At 40.6% G+C, this 15,869-nt stretch overlaps 4 protein-coding genes across 5 annotated transcripts; 3 read left to right on the forward strand and 1 right to left on the reverse strand.

Moving 5' to 3' along the window:
• The first annotated feature begins 1,411 nt into the window (after positions 1-1,411).
• Positions 1,412-2,548, forward strand: LOC110185783 (putative pseudouridine-5'-phosphatase). The gene is made up of 2 exons (XM_020954786.2): positions 1,412-1,672; positions 1,802-2,548. Exons 1-2 carry the CDS (start codon positions 1,609-1,611, stop codon positions 2,455-2,457), a joined length of 720 nt encoding a protein of 239 aa, XP_020810445.2. The 5' UTR covers positions 1,412-1,608; the 3' UTR covers positions 2,458-2,548.
• LOC110185782 (putative pseudouridine-5'-phosphatase) lies at positions 2,537-3,317 on the forward strand. The gene has a single exon (XM_020954785.2). It carries the CDS (start codon positions 2,537-2,539, stop codon positions 3,263-3,265), a length of 729 nt encoding a protein of 242 aa, XP_020810444.1. The 3' UTR covers positions 3,266-3,317.
• Positions 3,318-3,366: 49 nt separating this feature from the next.
• LOC110185854 (putative pseudouridine-5'-phosphatase) lies at positions 3,367-4,744 on the forward strand. 2 transcript variants are annotated; one of them, XM_020954863.2, is made up of 3 exons: positions 3,367-3,523; positions 3,674-3,804; positions 3,873-4,744. In XM_020954863.2, the coding sequence occupies exons 2-3, from the start codon at positions 3,687-3,689 to the stop codon at positions 4,652-4,654; spliced, it is 900 nt and encodes a 299-aa protein (XP_020810522.2). In that variant the 5' UTR covers positions 3,367-3,523; positions 3,674-3,686; the 3' UTR covers positions 4,655-4,744. The 2 variants fall into 2 exon arrangements, with proteins under 2 accessions (XP_020810522.2, XP_086688206.1); XM_086832080.1 differs by lacking the exon at positions 3,367-3,523 and having other exon boundaries at positions 3,538-3,804.
• Positions 4,745-12,432: 7,688 nt separating this feature from the next.
• Cdlc2 (Cytoplasmic dynein light chain 2) lies at positions 12,433-13,173 on the reverse strand. Its single transcript, XM_020954777.2, has 2 exons — positions 12,999-13,173; positions 12,433-12,940 (listed from the first exon to the last, which is right to left on the reverse strand). Exon 2 carries the CDS (start codon positions 12,931-12,933, stop codon positions 12,664-12,666), a length of 270 nt encoding a protein of 89 aa, XP_020810436.1. The 5' UTR covers positions 12,934-12,940; positions 12,999-13,173; the 3' UTR covers positions 12,433-12,663.
• Between the last annotated feature and the right edge of the window lie 2,696 nt (positions 13,174-15,869).

Below are 15,869 nucleotides of genomic sequence, written 5' to 3' on the forward strand. Positions count from 1 at the left end.
TGATCTGGCATAAAAACGGATGGAAGTAGGAGTAACTAAACAAGATCTGATAGAAATTAACTTGTATACTTCATAATGTAAGTGATGCCTTTAATGGTTTATTATAGCAATGAGTATTTCACCTGTCAAACACTCTACTCTCTTAATTTTTGCGGCAAGTTGGGTAAGGGGAATCCCCACTTCGTTGACCAACAACAATATGTTGTAAACGTTTAATTTGAGCGCGTCTCTAATCGCTGTCGTGGCAACGTTGGGTCTCCACCTGCCTCAAATCTGGGTGCAGTAATTGCGTTCATTGAATTGTTAACCGGTCTGCTAGCCTGTTCCCTGAATTTCAGTCCGCAAAAACCGCAAACTTGCAACGTCGAGGACGCGGTGCGGCGGCCAAAGCCGTTGTTATCCTTGCGGTCGCGGTTGCTATCTATGTGTGTGTGTTAGTGTTGTGTGTGCATGTTTTCCCTTGAGCTGATTTCCACGGTTGCAGACAGCGGCGATTTGTGCGGGGTCCTTCGATATCCCGGTCAATGCACATCAAACTTTTTGGCTCTCCCCTTTGGCCATCTGCATTTGGCATTTATTGGTATTGTTCCAATTAAAGTTGGACTTGGCCATAAAATATGCAAGCTCAGCGAACCAGTTAGCCATTCAGCCACCAAAGCAGCCATCGTCGAACCAACTTCTGGTTCGTTTTTTGGCGGCCACAGGACGACATTAATGCGTTACGGTCAATGGTTCCGACTGCATAGGAGATGGTGCCAATAAAAGGTAATAAAAGTGCACACTTCGTTGGATAGACTATGGGGTTGGATTAGTTGTACTTGTACTGAAGGGAGAAGTATCAATTATGCATTAGGAAAATATATTAGTCTTATAATAGTCAGATATCGCACTGCTATCGCTAGGGTTATCTCTTAATTAAAGTCTGTAAGCAGAAATCCTTTTCTTGTAAACCCTGTGCGTTTGGCTGTTAAACTCAAGTCGGGATCAAACATCGCGATGCACTCACCTTTGACATACCTTGCTCCAAACCCACCATCGAAACTTTTGTTCCGCATCGCCACATCCTGGAACCACCGCCCACTCCTTCCGAATCCTGTGGCACGTTTTGGCCAAAGTAATACTTTAGGCGACGCGTTGGTGAAAACGTCTCTGGCGGCCTGGCCTGGCAACTGCTTAATCAATTACGCAACTTTGCAACAACTGGCGAAAGGCAGCGGGATCTTGGCTGAAAGCCGTGCGCCGCATGCATTAGACTGAGCAAATATATAAAACGGAAACGGAAATGACAGCTGAACACGAGCAATGCAGCTGTTACAGTTCGGTTGCTTGACATAAAAAAACCATAACAAAATGTGACTGATTTTATAAGTTTTACCAATTATAAGCGAAAACATTAGTACAATCTTAGAGTTGTATGATCATAGCACCAATATATTGTTCATCATGCTAGGCTTTTCTTTTATTTTCCAAAACTATAATAACATTTAAATAATCAAAAGTACTCTCTTTTCGGACTAGTTAAATTCAAAGATCAAAATTAATTAGGTTAAATTATCAATATGCTGTGAAAAGACTGATCTTGAGCTGCAGTAAAAGAACGCCAGAGAAATGGCTCCGAAATGCTACTGTCCAGTCACTCATGTCATCTTCGACTGCGATGGAACCTTGATGGGTAAATGATCTCTGCAGGTTTAAGAATCAGTAATTGGTTAAAACCTTTTCATTCATAATGTTTATATTTGATACCAGATCCGTTCTACCTCCCCACATATTAATTCTAGAATATCCTTTTTGATTTTAGATACTGAGAAAATATACTTGCAATCCATGCAGGATACATTGGCTCCATTTGGGCATGGGTACACCAGGGAGAATCAGACGCGCCATATGGGCATGCCGGCAATGGATGCGTCTGCTGCCATTGTAAAGGAATTGAATCTTCCAGTAAGACCCAGTGAATTCTGTGCTTTGTTCGAGGCAAACACCTCAAAACGTATGGCCCACTGTCCCCTGCTACCGGGGGTCCGGGAGTTCATCCTCCATCTGCATGAGTTCCGAATACCCTTTTGCATCGCCACTAGTTCCAGCAGGAAAATATTCGATATAAAGGCACAGTCACATAAGGATATCATGCTGGCCTTTCATCATGTTGTGTGCGGAAATGATCCTGGCCTGAAGCCGGGCAGAGGAAAGCCAATGCCAGACATTTTCCTCTTGGCTGCCTCGCGCTTTAATCCCCCAGCGGAACCCAAGTCTTGTCTGGTCTTCGAGGATTCTCCGAATGGATTGCTGGGCGGTATAGCGGCTGGCATGCAAGTGGTGATGATACCCGAGGAGCATGTGTCCAAGGAGCAAAGAAAAGGCGCCACTTTGGTGCTCGACTCGATGGCCGAGTTCAGGCCGCAGCTATTCGGACTGCCAGCCTTCAGCAAATGCTCCAAATTCGAGTTTGGCTAACATAGGAACCCCAAATTTATATCTCAAAATTATGAAATATTTTTAATATATTAAATAAATTCCCGTAAATATTTCTGAAATGTCTCAAGAAGATCAGAGTATAAAACCGAACTTGAGGCGCTGCTTGTTTCAGCCGGTGACCCATTGTATTTTCGAGTTGGATGGGCTGTTGATAGACAGTGAACGATTGCGAAATGATTCCATCCAGAAGATCCTCGATCCCTTTGGACACACCTATGGCTTCGATCTGAAGATGCGCTGCATGGGCAAGCCGGAGTCCGAACAGGTCGACCTCATTGTGAATACCTATGACCTGAATCGCTATGATTTTGAGCATCAGCTCAAGCTGTTGAGTCGCGGTGAGTATGCGCGCCTTAAATTACTGCCAGGTGTGGAGCGACTCCTGAAGCATCTACATGACTTCAATATCCCCATGGCCATTGGGAGCAGCAGTTGTCGGAATTCGTTCGAGGCCAAGACTCGTCGGTACTCCAGACTGTTCGATGTCTTCCATCATGTGGTTCTCAGCGGGTCCGACGAAGAGGTCAAAAAGGGAAAACCCGCTCCAGACATATTCCTTGCGACGGCCTCAAAGTTTAATGAGAGCCCGGAGCCGAGCAAGTGTCTCGTCTTCGAGTCCTCACTGTTGGGTATGGAGGCTGCTCTGGCCGCTGGAATGCAAGTGGTTCTCGTTCCCGATCCTCTAGTCTCCATGCGATCGAGTGCTCTGGCTACTTTGAGACTTAAATCCTTGGAGAGCTTCAGGCCCCAGTATTTTGGACTGCCGCCATTTTTAAGATCTTCTTAAAAACTCTTTTGTGACAAAAATATAAGAAGAAAATTAAAACTCAATACAATTTTGTGCCGCTTTACGTACATATTTTATGGGAGCGTCGTTATAACTCTCTCTCAAATGCGAAGCTGTAATTACGTTGACTTTAACATGCAAATCCAAGTAACCGATTGTTTTATGTCTCAGACCAGTTCAAACTAAAGGGCTTTCCATTTGTCTTAGTATCCGTGGGATAATCAGGAAAAGAGGTCCTTGGGTCATTTTATTTTAAAGGTAAATTTAAATTCCTTTTGCTGAAGTTTTAGATTTAATTTCAGGAAGTTGAAAGTTGGTTCGCATTGACATTGCTTTTAATGACAAAAACAACAACAATTTTGGCTATAATTAGGGTAATTCAGATATAAATTTTTAAAAATTTCTTAGACACGATCTGAGAATGTGCAACCCTCCCTGTAATATACCCAAAACTCCACCAGAGTGCGCCCGGTGTCCGCCGATGTGCTGTTGTCCGGGGATTAGCTACTGCATTTTTGATCTGGAGAGTGCCATCTTCGGTGAGGTTTTCCCTTAAAAACAAAGGATTCGGAATCTTTGTGCTGATCCATCCACGCTCCTCCAACAGATACCCGTCACATTTACAAGAAGGCTCTGCTGGAAGTGGCTTTGAGCTATGATCGGGTAGTCCCAGAGCATTTGCTGATCCAAAGTGGACCAATGGAAACGGCCGAGATGGCCGAGTTGATTTGCCGAAAGCTAAAAATGCCCATCGGTTGGGAATTGTTTCTCTCTCAGATTAATGAGCGCGCCTCCGAATTGATCGCGAATCCACCTCTGATGCCGGGAGTGGAGCGACTGGTGACTCACCTGAGCAAGTGCTGCATAGGACTGGCACTGGTCACCTCCTGCTCCGAGTCGATGTACTGCTCCAAGATCCGCGGCCGGGAGGAGTTCTTCGAGATCTTCTGCACCGTTCTCTGTGCGGACGATGCGGAGCTGCGGGCCTTCAAGCCGGAACCGGATGTGTACTTGATTGCCATGGCTCGACTGGGAGAAGCAGAACCCTCGTGCACTCTCGTCTTCGATGGCACCGCCAAGGGAGTTCAGGCGGCGAGTGATGCCCGTCTTTCCGTTGTGATGCTGGCAGAACCAGAGGTGCCTTGCTGCTGGTCGGAGTTGGCCACTCTGCGCCTGGAGACACTGGAGGAATTCGATCCGGAGGAGTTTGATATGCCGCCGTACAGCAAGACCGAGTCAGCGGAGCCTCGTAAACCGAGTCGCCGAAGCTCACAGAAATCCAAAGGTAGCCGAAGGAGTTCTGCACGGCAAAAGAAAGCGGATGAAAATCCGGCAGATGACGAGGGAGCGGAGGAGGACGAGGGGGAGGAGGGCGAGGAACCCGCCTAAATAACATTGTCCAGGTCAATGGATGACAGGAGAGGTCAAGGTGTTGTCACAAAAATTTTTAATCAAAGAAAACAAATTTTAAATTAAAAATACGACTTTTACAAAACATCAAAGCAGTACTATTTCTTGCTTTTACATTTATTTATGTATATTTAATGCAAGCCTTTCTATCGATTTTCATTCGTATTTAACAACTCAACAGATTTGCGGTTAAATATTTCAACTACTCAATGGCAAATCCTGGCAATCTGCCTAAAAGCTTTTGTAACTCGCTTCTGAATAAAACCATTGCAAAATGGAAAGAGAAGTATGTATAAACACAATATGAACTGCCATGAAGTCACAAACGTATTCATGGACTTCATTGTACTATTATTTATTTAATCAAATTTGAATTTCATTTTAATTTGATCTTATTTCTTGACACATTCGCTCGAACCAGAAATTGATCCCGAGAACTTTGGGCATTGATAAGCCGACTTAGCATTAGTAGGTATTGTTCAGCACTGTTGTTTTATCTGCTGAATAATAAATACGGTTTAATTGAAAACGTTTTGATGATGACAAGGAAATTGAATCCTATCAGCCAGCAAATGAATTTGCCAGCACACACTGCTCTCGCACAGAAAAACCAAATGCAAATTCAGATGGAGATTAAAAAGCATTATAAATAATGCCGATTGTTCGCTCGACACCGCCATTGTTCATTGTTCGTTGTTCATTGGCATTTGGCTAGCTCATCAAGTGCTTTCAATTAAAGATGATTAAGCGTTTTCCGTTCTCCTGATGCTGCAGGCAGGATGGAGGCACTGCTAGACAATAAATCCCAGTTACTTTCAACATTTCCTTGGCGTCATCTCTGCACTGTCTCTCTGCCAAAAGCCAATTGTTTGACAATTTAATTATTCAACACATTACGCATACTCAGTGTGCGCCGGTCTCAGGCCGTGCGAATGTGTGTCTACAAGGGCGTAGACATGCAATATGTTTGCCTAGCTGCAGATGCCAACTTGCAACTTTCAGCCAACTCCTGGGCAACTTATAATTACTTAATGTTCTACTCGGAAAATGTGTCTCCAACCCCGAAACTCGGTTTAACACCCTGAGAACCCTGTCGGATGGCGCAAAGTGAATAAACCTTTTAACTCTTTAGACATATTTTTTAGCTTCATTTTATTTTATTTTTTCCCTCAACTTTTCCACTGGCTTTTCTTCCGCCTTTGCCTAATGAACGAACGCCACAGGAAGCACTCAAGGGCAAAAAGCTCTGCAGAAATGCAAAAGTAAAAGAAAAAAATACAAAAAAAAAGAGAATTAATTAATTATGAAAAAGGGAAAGTGCAGCGAAGCGGACTAGAAGTAATAATAGTTGACCACGTCAGGAACACAATGCCCAAAAATGAGATCTCTGCGCGATTAATTTCCTAATTTAATTAAGCCATCTTATGGCCCCAAAGGCATTTTATACAGAAAAAGTTATGCTGAATTTAAAACAAACTACTCGTTTGTTAGATTTTAACATTATGTGATATCTTCTAGGCTCTAAAAGCAGGTGAAATATTATCGAAGCATTTCCATTAATGCAAAGTTTTGCTGGAAACAACCAAAGCAATTACAACTACACGGATTAACATGTGTCGACGAATGCTGAAAGGCTTTCCATAGTCCTCGGCAGCATTCCACTAAATTAATGTTAAAATGCAAGGATGACGGCGACACATGAAGGAGGGGTGCGTGTGTGGACCGCCAGTTGGTGGTTTGTGTGGGCGTGGGTATGCATTCAGAGCGCGCTTTGTGCGAGCCTTGTTATAAAGCATTAATCAAGCATACCTGCTGGGCAAGCCCAGCCCCAGCCCCATCCCCAGTCTCAGTTCCAGGCAAAGTCCCAATCCCTTCCCCCTGCCGCTTTGGCCACTGCCTTTGCTTGTTTGCGGTGGCGACAACGGCGACCCATCTAGCCACATAACCGCCCAACCACCCAACCACCCAACCACCCTACCAACCACCGGAGCGCCCGTCCAGTGGCTCAACCACCCACCGACTGGCACCATTCAAAAGGGCACTAAATTGCCGCTCATTATGATGGGCTGGCAAAACACATATGCGACAGTGGTGACATCGTGCTTTTCGAGAAAGTTCTTAACTATTATAAGATAATAATATTGCAAATGCAATTTTAAAAGGGATACAAAATGCATCTATAATTTATACACAATTCTTATAATTTTTACAAGACTATTTCTTTTCATTTACGAATTGACAGATTTACATACATTTAATACTAACAATAAAATGGAAAATACCTATTTATATTCTGTATGCAGAGATCCATTAACAATCCGAAAGAAGTAACTATTTTTAAAAGCTTCGTTTAAATAAGGACTTTAATTTACATTGAGTATATTACAAATATTTTGAAATTCGTTTGAGCAATTCTCTTTCGAGGTTCCTCAAGTTTAAAGGTGATTCAGAATATCATGTCCTTGCCAGATGACACTTTTCACCGATTTCACGGTGTCATCTCTACTTCTTATACCGATTTGTGTACGTGTGTATGTTCCTTTTGCAATTTTCCAGCTAAATGGCATACATTAATTAACGGTTTTGTGCGACAGACGACGACTCGGGTCCAGATCCAGCTTCAGGTTCAGATTCAGGTCCAGACCCAGCCTGGCATTCACTCTGACCCTCACGCTCTCCCGGCTCACGAAAAAGATTAATGGTGCGCTATTAATGTGTAATGACAAATGTTAGTGCCCCCCTTTCTGCCGCGCCTGCCTGCCCCGTCCCACCTGTGTGAGATCTCACTTCGGCGTTGAATGGATTTTCGTACCGCTCCCTGGCACGGTGTCCATCCATTTGCCGAAAATGATTGAAATAAATATTTAATTAAGGTACCAAAGTGCAACAGCAGCAGCATCAGCATCAGCGGCAGACAAAACAAAGAAAACAGCGACTTTGATCTAAATTTTCATAAAAAATTCAATGCCACGTTCCGACAACGCTATGCAATAAAGTGCGGGCAGGAAAATGTGTCACCGTGTTACTAATAAAACCAAATGGGAATTGTTAAGGTAATGATATATATATACGAACAAAGGATACTCTTCCTTAAAATATGCTCTATGCCTTCATTTATTTTAATTGTGAAAGTCTTGTACTTACTTTTCAGAATGGATTTTTAGAAGCTTATTTATTCCAGCTGAAATTAAAATTAGAAATAAAATACAAAGAACTTACAATATATGATCATGAAAATATATTGAAGTTACTATTAACATACATACCTTAAAAGCACTTACGGAAATCATTTTCAAATGGAAATATATTTTATTTTACATGTAGTAATTAAATACATTTTTAAAATAATAAAAGGGATTATCATTGTATTGAGTTTATGCAGCAGCTCCTTTTTAAGGAATATATAACAAAATACTTCAAATTGCTGACAAGCTTATAGCAATTTCTGTATACTCTCAAGTCGGAGGAAACCAGAAGTAGGAAAACATCAACGTCAGCGTCAAAGTGACAACAACAGACGCACACGAAAAACTCTGCCCAGATCCATCCGAGCCCTGGAGATGTGGCCCTGGAATCGGAGGTGGGACTCGTGAGGTGGACACTTTGACCAACTGCTGTTGTGGCAAACAAGTAAATAAATGACAAACTAAAGCCAAATTAAGTAAATAAAATTGTTGCCGCTGTCAGGGACATAAAGTGACGCCTGACACGGACACGAACATGGACGCAGGACACGGGCCTTGGAGCACACAGAACTCGGGATCCGGAGACTGACATTACACAGGCTCGGGTTCTCAGTCGCAGGCCTTCAGAGTCATGTGACAGGCCTGAGAATGTCAACAAGTTTAGTTGCAGGAAAAACAATCGCAAGCCAAAGATCAGGCAAAGGTTAAAGGTTCGGACCGAATTTAAGGTAAGGTAAAGCATGCGGATATTAAAAAAGTACGATAACCTCTGAGGCTTTTCAGAGCAGCCTAGACGAGTCCTGCTGCTCCTTCCCAGTCTCAGCCACATTGGGCAGACAAACGCCGACATGTGTCAAAAAGAAAAGCGCACAATTTATCAAAGGCAACAATAGCCAAAATAAAAGCAGAAACAGCACCGAGATCTGAAGAGGAAACAATGGGAGTAACAATAAAGGAAACTGAAGCAGTTTTCCGACTATGAGATACTTTTTATTTATATTTTAGATTTTCGCAACTATCCTTTTAATTGCGATTTAAATTTGAACCATTTTTTGTGTGATAAAAACTGGATATAACAAGATCATGATCTGGTAAGAAAACACAACTATAGCAGCATCAACTGAAGTCCGCTATAAAGGGAAAAATGGAAACAAAGCTAGTTTCTGATAGACACACAAATCCAAGCCCAAGCCAGGACAAGGACTTGGAAGTGGTAAAGGACGAAAAGTGGTAAAAAGTGATAAAAGCGCAGCGTTGACGTTGACGATAGTGGCCAAAGAAAGCCGACAAAGGACACTGGAAATGCTCTGGTTGATGATTCGTAAGCCAAATGAAAAATCGGCTCCCAAGTGGGTGCATTCTTCATGTGTGTCCTTCCGACTCCTTGCAGCCACATTCGTCACACTCTACCAAAAAAAAAAACCCGGTTTTATCTGCTTCCGTTAGCGAGGAAATCCGAGGACCTCTTCTTCCGCTTTTCCAGTCTTGCGATTCTTTTTGTTTATGTGGGCAGATTATTCGGTACAATGGTTATGTGAAATTATACTGACCACGCCTACACAATATTCATGCGTGGAAGGATTCGAAAAGATTTTGTTTGTACGATTCAACAATACCACAATGCCATTGAAAAGGTCAAATTAGATTGTGTATCCGGAAAATACCCTTGTCAAAATGAAGCCCAGAAAAGAAAGCTTTAAAATATTTACAATTTATATTTAGAAAGCTAAAAACATAGCTGTCAAATTATTATTGACGTTTACCTTTAAAACAATTAGTTTGCATGTACCATTTTATCAACCAATATATTGTAGTCTTATTAAATAATTTTGAATTTAGAATACAAATATGTATTTATTTTATAAATATTATCTTACAAAGCACACTATTTATTTCACAGCGTAAAAACCCCTTTGCTGTTAAGAGAGCATAACATTATTTCTCTCATTTTAATTTTCGGGACAAATTCGTGACATTTATTTTTTGTTTAATGAGGATTTTTCTGACTTTTTTCAGCAAGTGGTTTTTATTGTTTGCCTGCTGTGTGTTGGGTTTTCCCTGTGCCACCAACGCCCTGCGCTTCCTGTCTTGTTTGTGTTTCATTAAGATTTTTTGTCATTGTCGAGAATTCGCCCCTCTCGACTCCGGACTGTGATAAAACTAATGTTGACTTTGGACTGACCCGTTTTGCTGGCTCATATATGCATATGGATACATGTGGCTCGTGTGCCTGAACAGCAACAAAAAATGGCAATAATTATAGCTGAGGTCACAAAAAGTTTACATATCCATGTGCGTATGTTTCTGCGGTCGGGTCGGTTGAGTTTCGTTGGGTTTGGTTTTTGTAGCTCTGCGTCCAAGTAAAATGCAATTACACTCGTATCTATTGCACTCGCAATTGTTCCACATCTGTAGCTGTGTGGTGTGTGTTCAAGTTATGTTGTGCAATTTCATATTGAGGTCACTGCTACTGACACTAATTTATAAAAGTTTTGATTATTTTTTCAACCCGCTCGCAGAAAAAGGTCAAGAGTTCTGCTCATTTGTAGTCACTTGATGTTGTTTGTTTAGAGAGCGAACAGGGAGCTGTTCTAGATTAAATTGGAATTATGTACGAACAAAACAAAGCCATGACCGCATAAAGTTGATATTAACTTTGGTTATATAATCAAAGTGATTCATAGTTGGGAAATGATTAAATATTATTTAAAATATAAATTATTTAATTGTTATAATTATTTTATTTTTTTTTAAATATATATTTGTAAATACTATAAATACTTATCAGGGCTAATATATTGAAATCATTATATTTATTTTAGAAAATATTTGTTTGAGTAATTTTATAGGTTATTTCAGAGTTTTAAATTTATAGACAAACCCAACAAATCCAATATTTAATACAACTATATGTGTCAGAAGTGGATAACAAAGCCTTATTTTCGGTGTGGAATCAATTGAAATAGGTACCAAATTCAAAAAATCCCTTGAAAAGGGCACAAAATTCAACAAATCTTTTCAAAAGGGCACTACATGAAACACTGTTTTTGAAACCCATAAAACTCTTTATCAAAGGTTTCAACTAAATATTGAGATCATAATTATGTGTATATTCGTCTTAGTTTTACGTATAAAAAGAAAAGCATAATTTTATGACCAGATTCTTATGGTCTTGTGCACAATTTAAAAGGGTTCTAAAACACTAATGATTTTGTGTAGCACCCTTTAAGTAATAGCTTTTGAAAATGTTTCTTTTGAAACAAACTCCACAATTGGCGAGAACTTGAACTTCTCGCTGGCGCCATCTACTTTCTCGCTGGTTGAAAATCTCCCATTTTCCTCTCATTTCCCTTAATGCGCAGACTCAACTCATCTCGGAGTCCCGAAGCCATTACTCATTCAGCTCTAAGCGGAGTTCCTACTTCACTTCTAATGTGAAACGAGTGGGAGAAGGATGTGTAGGCGGCTCAAAGGTGGGCAGCATTCGAAGGAAAAGCCGAACATTTGCGAGCTTTGCCAAGGGCCTTATTTTTAATGTCGAGAATCATAAAAATATGATATATATATAAATACACATAAAAGTAAAAAAATATTAATAAAGGTTTTGTCTGAGAGAGCGTAAAACTGATTGCGTGGCACTTAAATTTTTTATGGTCCTGGGCCGTTTTGGCCTTCAAGTGCGGCCTTATCCTGCAGCCTGTTGTTTGTATCCCTGGCTGTATTTAAGCGGCCAATGAAATATGCATGAGAATCTGTCTGATTGACCGATACGCCACGATATGCGGATGCAGAAGTTCGGAAAACAGTATGTGCGTCAGCTGGCGGGAAATCGGGGGACAAGGCCAAGAGTCATTGAACTGTGAAAGCGGCTCAAACCAACTATATATAACACCCCAATGGCCAATGCCCACTCTTCCCATTGCCCATTTTCATATGTCTGAGAGCCAAGTGTTAAAGTATTTCGCAAAATTATATTTTCACCCGTTGCGAACTTTATTAATATTATTTTTATGATTATTATTGCGACCCTGGACGTGTGCTGGCATAATTATCCCAACGCCGTCCGGCCCGAAATTGGCCAATCTCTGTGATAATAAAAACGCATAAATGCCAGGACAACTCCTTTGCCACTGCCGCCGCCAGCACATGGAAGCTCAACGGACAGCGACAATATTTTAATTAACTTAATTAAGCAATTTTTATTTGCCCACAGCCAGGTGAGGCTGCATCGGTGGCCCGATCTCCCGCACTTTGCTCCTGGAAATGCGTGCTCCCATTGTTTGCCTTGTGATGAACTCGAAAGGACTCGTTATGAATGCAGGAATTAACCCAAAAAGCATTATCTGTTGTGTTTGGCTTCGGCTGAGTCAGCACAGAAAATGGACACCGAACGTTGTGATAAAAGTTCGTGAACTTTACGTGAATATTTAAGATATTCTCTTTAATTAAGTAATCATTAATCATTGAAACAAAGTTTATATGAATTTTCGGTATTCCAAAAGATGCATAAATAAAAGTAACAAAGTTGTTTACTTACAGATGTGTTTTTAGGCCTTAAAATAAAAGAAATAGTTTAAGAAATATAAGCATTTAATTTAATTTTTAAAGAATTTGATGGGCTTTTAGAATTTTGTAGAGATTAGCATGGGCCAGGATTACACTTTGAATAATGGATTGGATATAACGGCAGCTACAGGTATCGAAAATAGAACTGAATTGCGATTATTAATGCGTCCCAAGAAGTTGATGTTTCATTTCGTGGTTAGTCTGGGATTGAGAACTGCATTGTTGTTCTGACATCGCTTAGCCGCTTTTGAAGAGCAAAACGGCCACTTGGCCCAGGTAAAAGTATACGAAGTTGCGAGTCTCATGGGTTACATACGAACCAAAGTGGTGGCCCACAATGCAGTGCCAGGTGGGGTTGTACTTCCTGTCGAACTCCTTCTTAATGTACGCGGCAACATCCTTCTCGATGTTATGCTTCTCCATTGCCTTGGTGGCAGAGTTGACAGCATCTTGCTGCATCTCCTCGCACATGTCCGCGTTCTTAATCACTGCTTTGTTGTCCGACATCCTGAATCTGGATTTAAGACTTGGATAAACTCTACTTATTGTTCAACTCGCGTTGTTATATTTACCTTTTTCCCTGAGACGTCTAACTTCGATATTCTTTTACCTCACCTCAGCTCTGCTCTGTTCTGCTCTGCCCCAACACCATTAAATTTGTTTGTAGAAACCAAAATAAGTTATTTCTACTTTGAAGGATAAATCAAAAATGGGTTTTTGTCATATCACATATCACTTAGTTCGGGAAAAATGTAAATAGAAATTTCTACTTATGTAGGTTCTCTTTGTTATAAAGACCAAAATAATTGCGTCTTTGAAGACTATTACAAAACGTATACAACTTAAGAATATAATACAAATTTACTTGATTTTTATTAAATGTCTAGTCACGTGATCAGGATGACATTAGAGTATGGGAAAACCCTTATTGCTCTGGACCTGGAACACCTCCAAGTCACAATCGCATGACACGAATGGGAGGCCGGAATTTGCACTTAATATGAAATCGGTTAATTTCCTGGCTGCTCCTTTATCCGTATGCATACTGCGAAAGGTTGTTAGATTCGATTAGACATGCAATCAGTGCACGAGACTTCAACGGCTAAGGGGGAAATTTTAGATTGAATTTTAATAACAGCATTGCGCGGACACTAATCAAGTAATGCAACCAATTTGGAGGGGCTTTTGATGTTCATGTGGACATGTGAGTGTGCCGCTGCCTTAACAACGACAACATCGTGAACAAATTTCACTTGTTTTTCCTAATGAATACGCTAATTTAGTGGACACACGCCATGTTTATGGTCTCCGGGCCTTTGCCTGGGCTTGGTAATCTAATTTATGGCATGTCTGCTGGAGTTTTAAAACGGGTTTGCTCTTACTTCCGCAAATTTCTCATAATACTCACTTAGCCAAATCATTTCCTATGCATCCTGAATGCTGAATAATTGGAGAATCTGCAAATTTTAAATGATTGAATGACTAAGGACATCAAGCAATCGGTTTATGTTACCTGTATGTTTTATAAAGTCTAAGAAACAGACATTATCAGCACAATAGATATTTTAAAGAATATACTATTTAATTGTAATTTATATTGCTTAATCTATTTATTTTATAAATTAAAACATAGAGAAACGTCAATATAATTTCATTATTTATTCCATTAATTTATTTACTGAATATTCCTTCTATAAGCTCTCAAAAGTATCTAGAGGCACTTGAAGTATCTCTTGAATTCCGCAGACTATCTCCTACCTTAATGTACCTACCCAAGGAAAAGGTAATCCCAATTCAAGCACTTTGCCTGCAGTGCATTTTCTGACAGGACTCAATTGTGGAAATGAAAAATAACTTCATAACCGCATGTTAAATCTTTTCTGGCCCAGAACGCCCCGTTTCCTTTTCGGGCTTTGTGCCACATCCGCAGAGTAAAAGCTCAAGGAAAGGCAACACAATCGCACAATATTTCCGGGCAGAGGTAATAAATAAATTGCATACGTAATTAAAATCGACGACTCTGCCCAGGACTCCGACTTGGGCAGCTCCTCCTCCTCATGATGCCGACGCAGCAATTACACCAACATCGGCAACAGCGGGAACAATGCCAGGAACAAAAGTTTTCCGACTTGACTTGTGTGCTGTGTGTGCTTCCCCTTTAACGTCAACTGTATTTCTTTTTCCACTTTTCCCGCTCCTCGGCGGCTTTTGTTGCTGCTGTTGCCTGTTGGCAGCTCTTTTGTTTTTAAGTCAAGTTGCATGCGAACAACATGGAAATGGTTAATGGAGGTAATGGCGAAATGGGCTGGAAGGTAAGCAACGCCGTGTTGTTTTCCCTGCATGATTCCGAGAATATTCCCTATACGAGACCATGAGGAGATCTTAAAATAAAGGTACGGATTTTTTGTCGATTTAAATAAAGAATGAAATACCTTGAAAAGCATTGAATTACTTTATGCCCTAGTAATTTCAAGAGAAATATGAGAAGTTCATATTTATGAACAGTATTAAAAGACTTTAGTTTAGAGAAATCCCCAGTAAGCTCCTAGGTCCTACTGACTTTAAAGTTTTCTTGGGATTCTTTTTTAACATTTACCTCCTAGTTTTTAAATATTTTAAAGGGTATTTAAAATATCGAGACAAGAACCTTAATTTTTTGTTGCTTTTAATTTCACTTCATGAGCAATCAACGTCAGTGTCGACGTTACGCCTTACTTGTTCAACAATTTGCATGACAAAAGCCCAGACTCGGGGATAGACCACGTCAAATGTCGAATATCTTTCACGATTCTGTATTGTTGTTCCTTTATTTGAGAAAAGTCGCGAAAAGAATTCCAGGCGAGGAATTCGAAAACAAATGTACAATGCAAACATGCCGTGAGAGAGAATTTCAGAATTCGTGGACCCGCTTAAAGACCTTAAAGGCGAGAGTTATGAAAGCGTAAATGCTCTGGTTGTCGTCGTCAGGCGAGCCATTAAAAAATCAAAACAAGTTAACGGCAACGGTAACCCAACTAGCCGAGGCGATGGCGATGGCGAAAGGCGAACCGGAAACCGGAAGTGAGAACAGGGCTCAGTGCCGCAAGTTTGCGGTGGCGGCATGCGGCATGTGCAGGAAGTATACCCCTCACTCGCATACACACAGAAAACACAGCAAGGAACCAAGTCCTGGCGATGGTATACATCCTATACATGTTGTTGTGGTTCTGCACTTAAAGAACACTAGCCGTGGTATTTATATTTAAAAAAGGGTTACTTATATAAATATAATTTTAGAAATTTGGCATCATTATTGCTTCCGAAAAACATCCTCAGAGATGCTGAGAAATTTAAATTAAAATCTCGCAAATATCGTGTCAAAAAGAGGCAAGGGTTTTCGAAAGATAGTCAATTCCCTTTATATGTATTAGTAAATTACCTTAAGCACTATGGAATTTTATATA

Source organism: Drosophila serrata, unplaced genomic scaffold (genome assembly GCF_035046125.1).
Source record: "Drosophila serrata isolate PLE 108 unplaced genomic scaffold, ASM3504612v1 contig_245, whole genome shotgun sequence".
Taxonomy (NCBI): Eukaryota; Metazoa; Arthropoda; class Insecta; order Diptera; family Drosophilidae; genus Drosophila; species Drosophila serrata.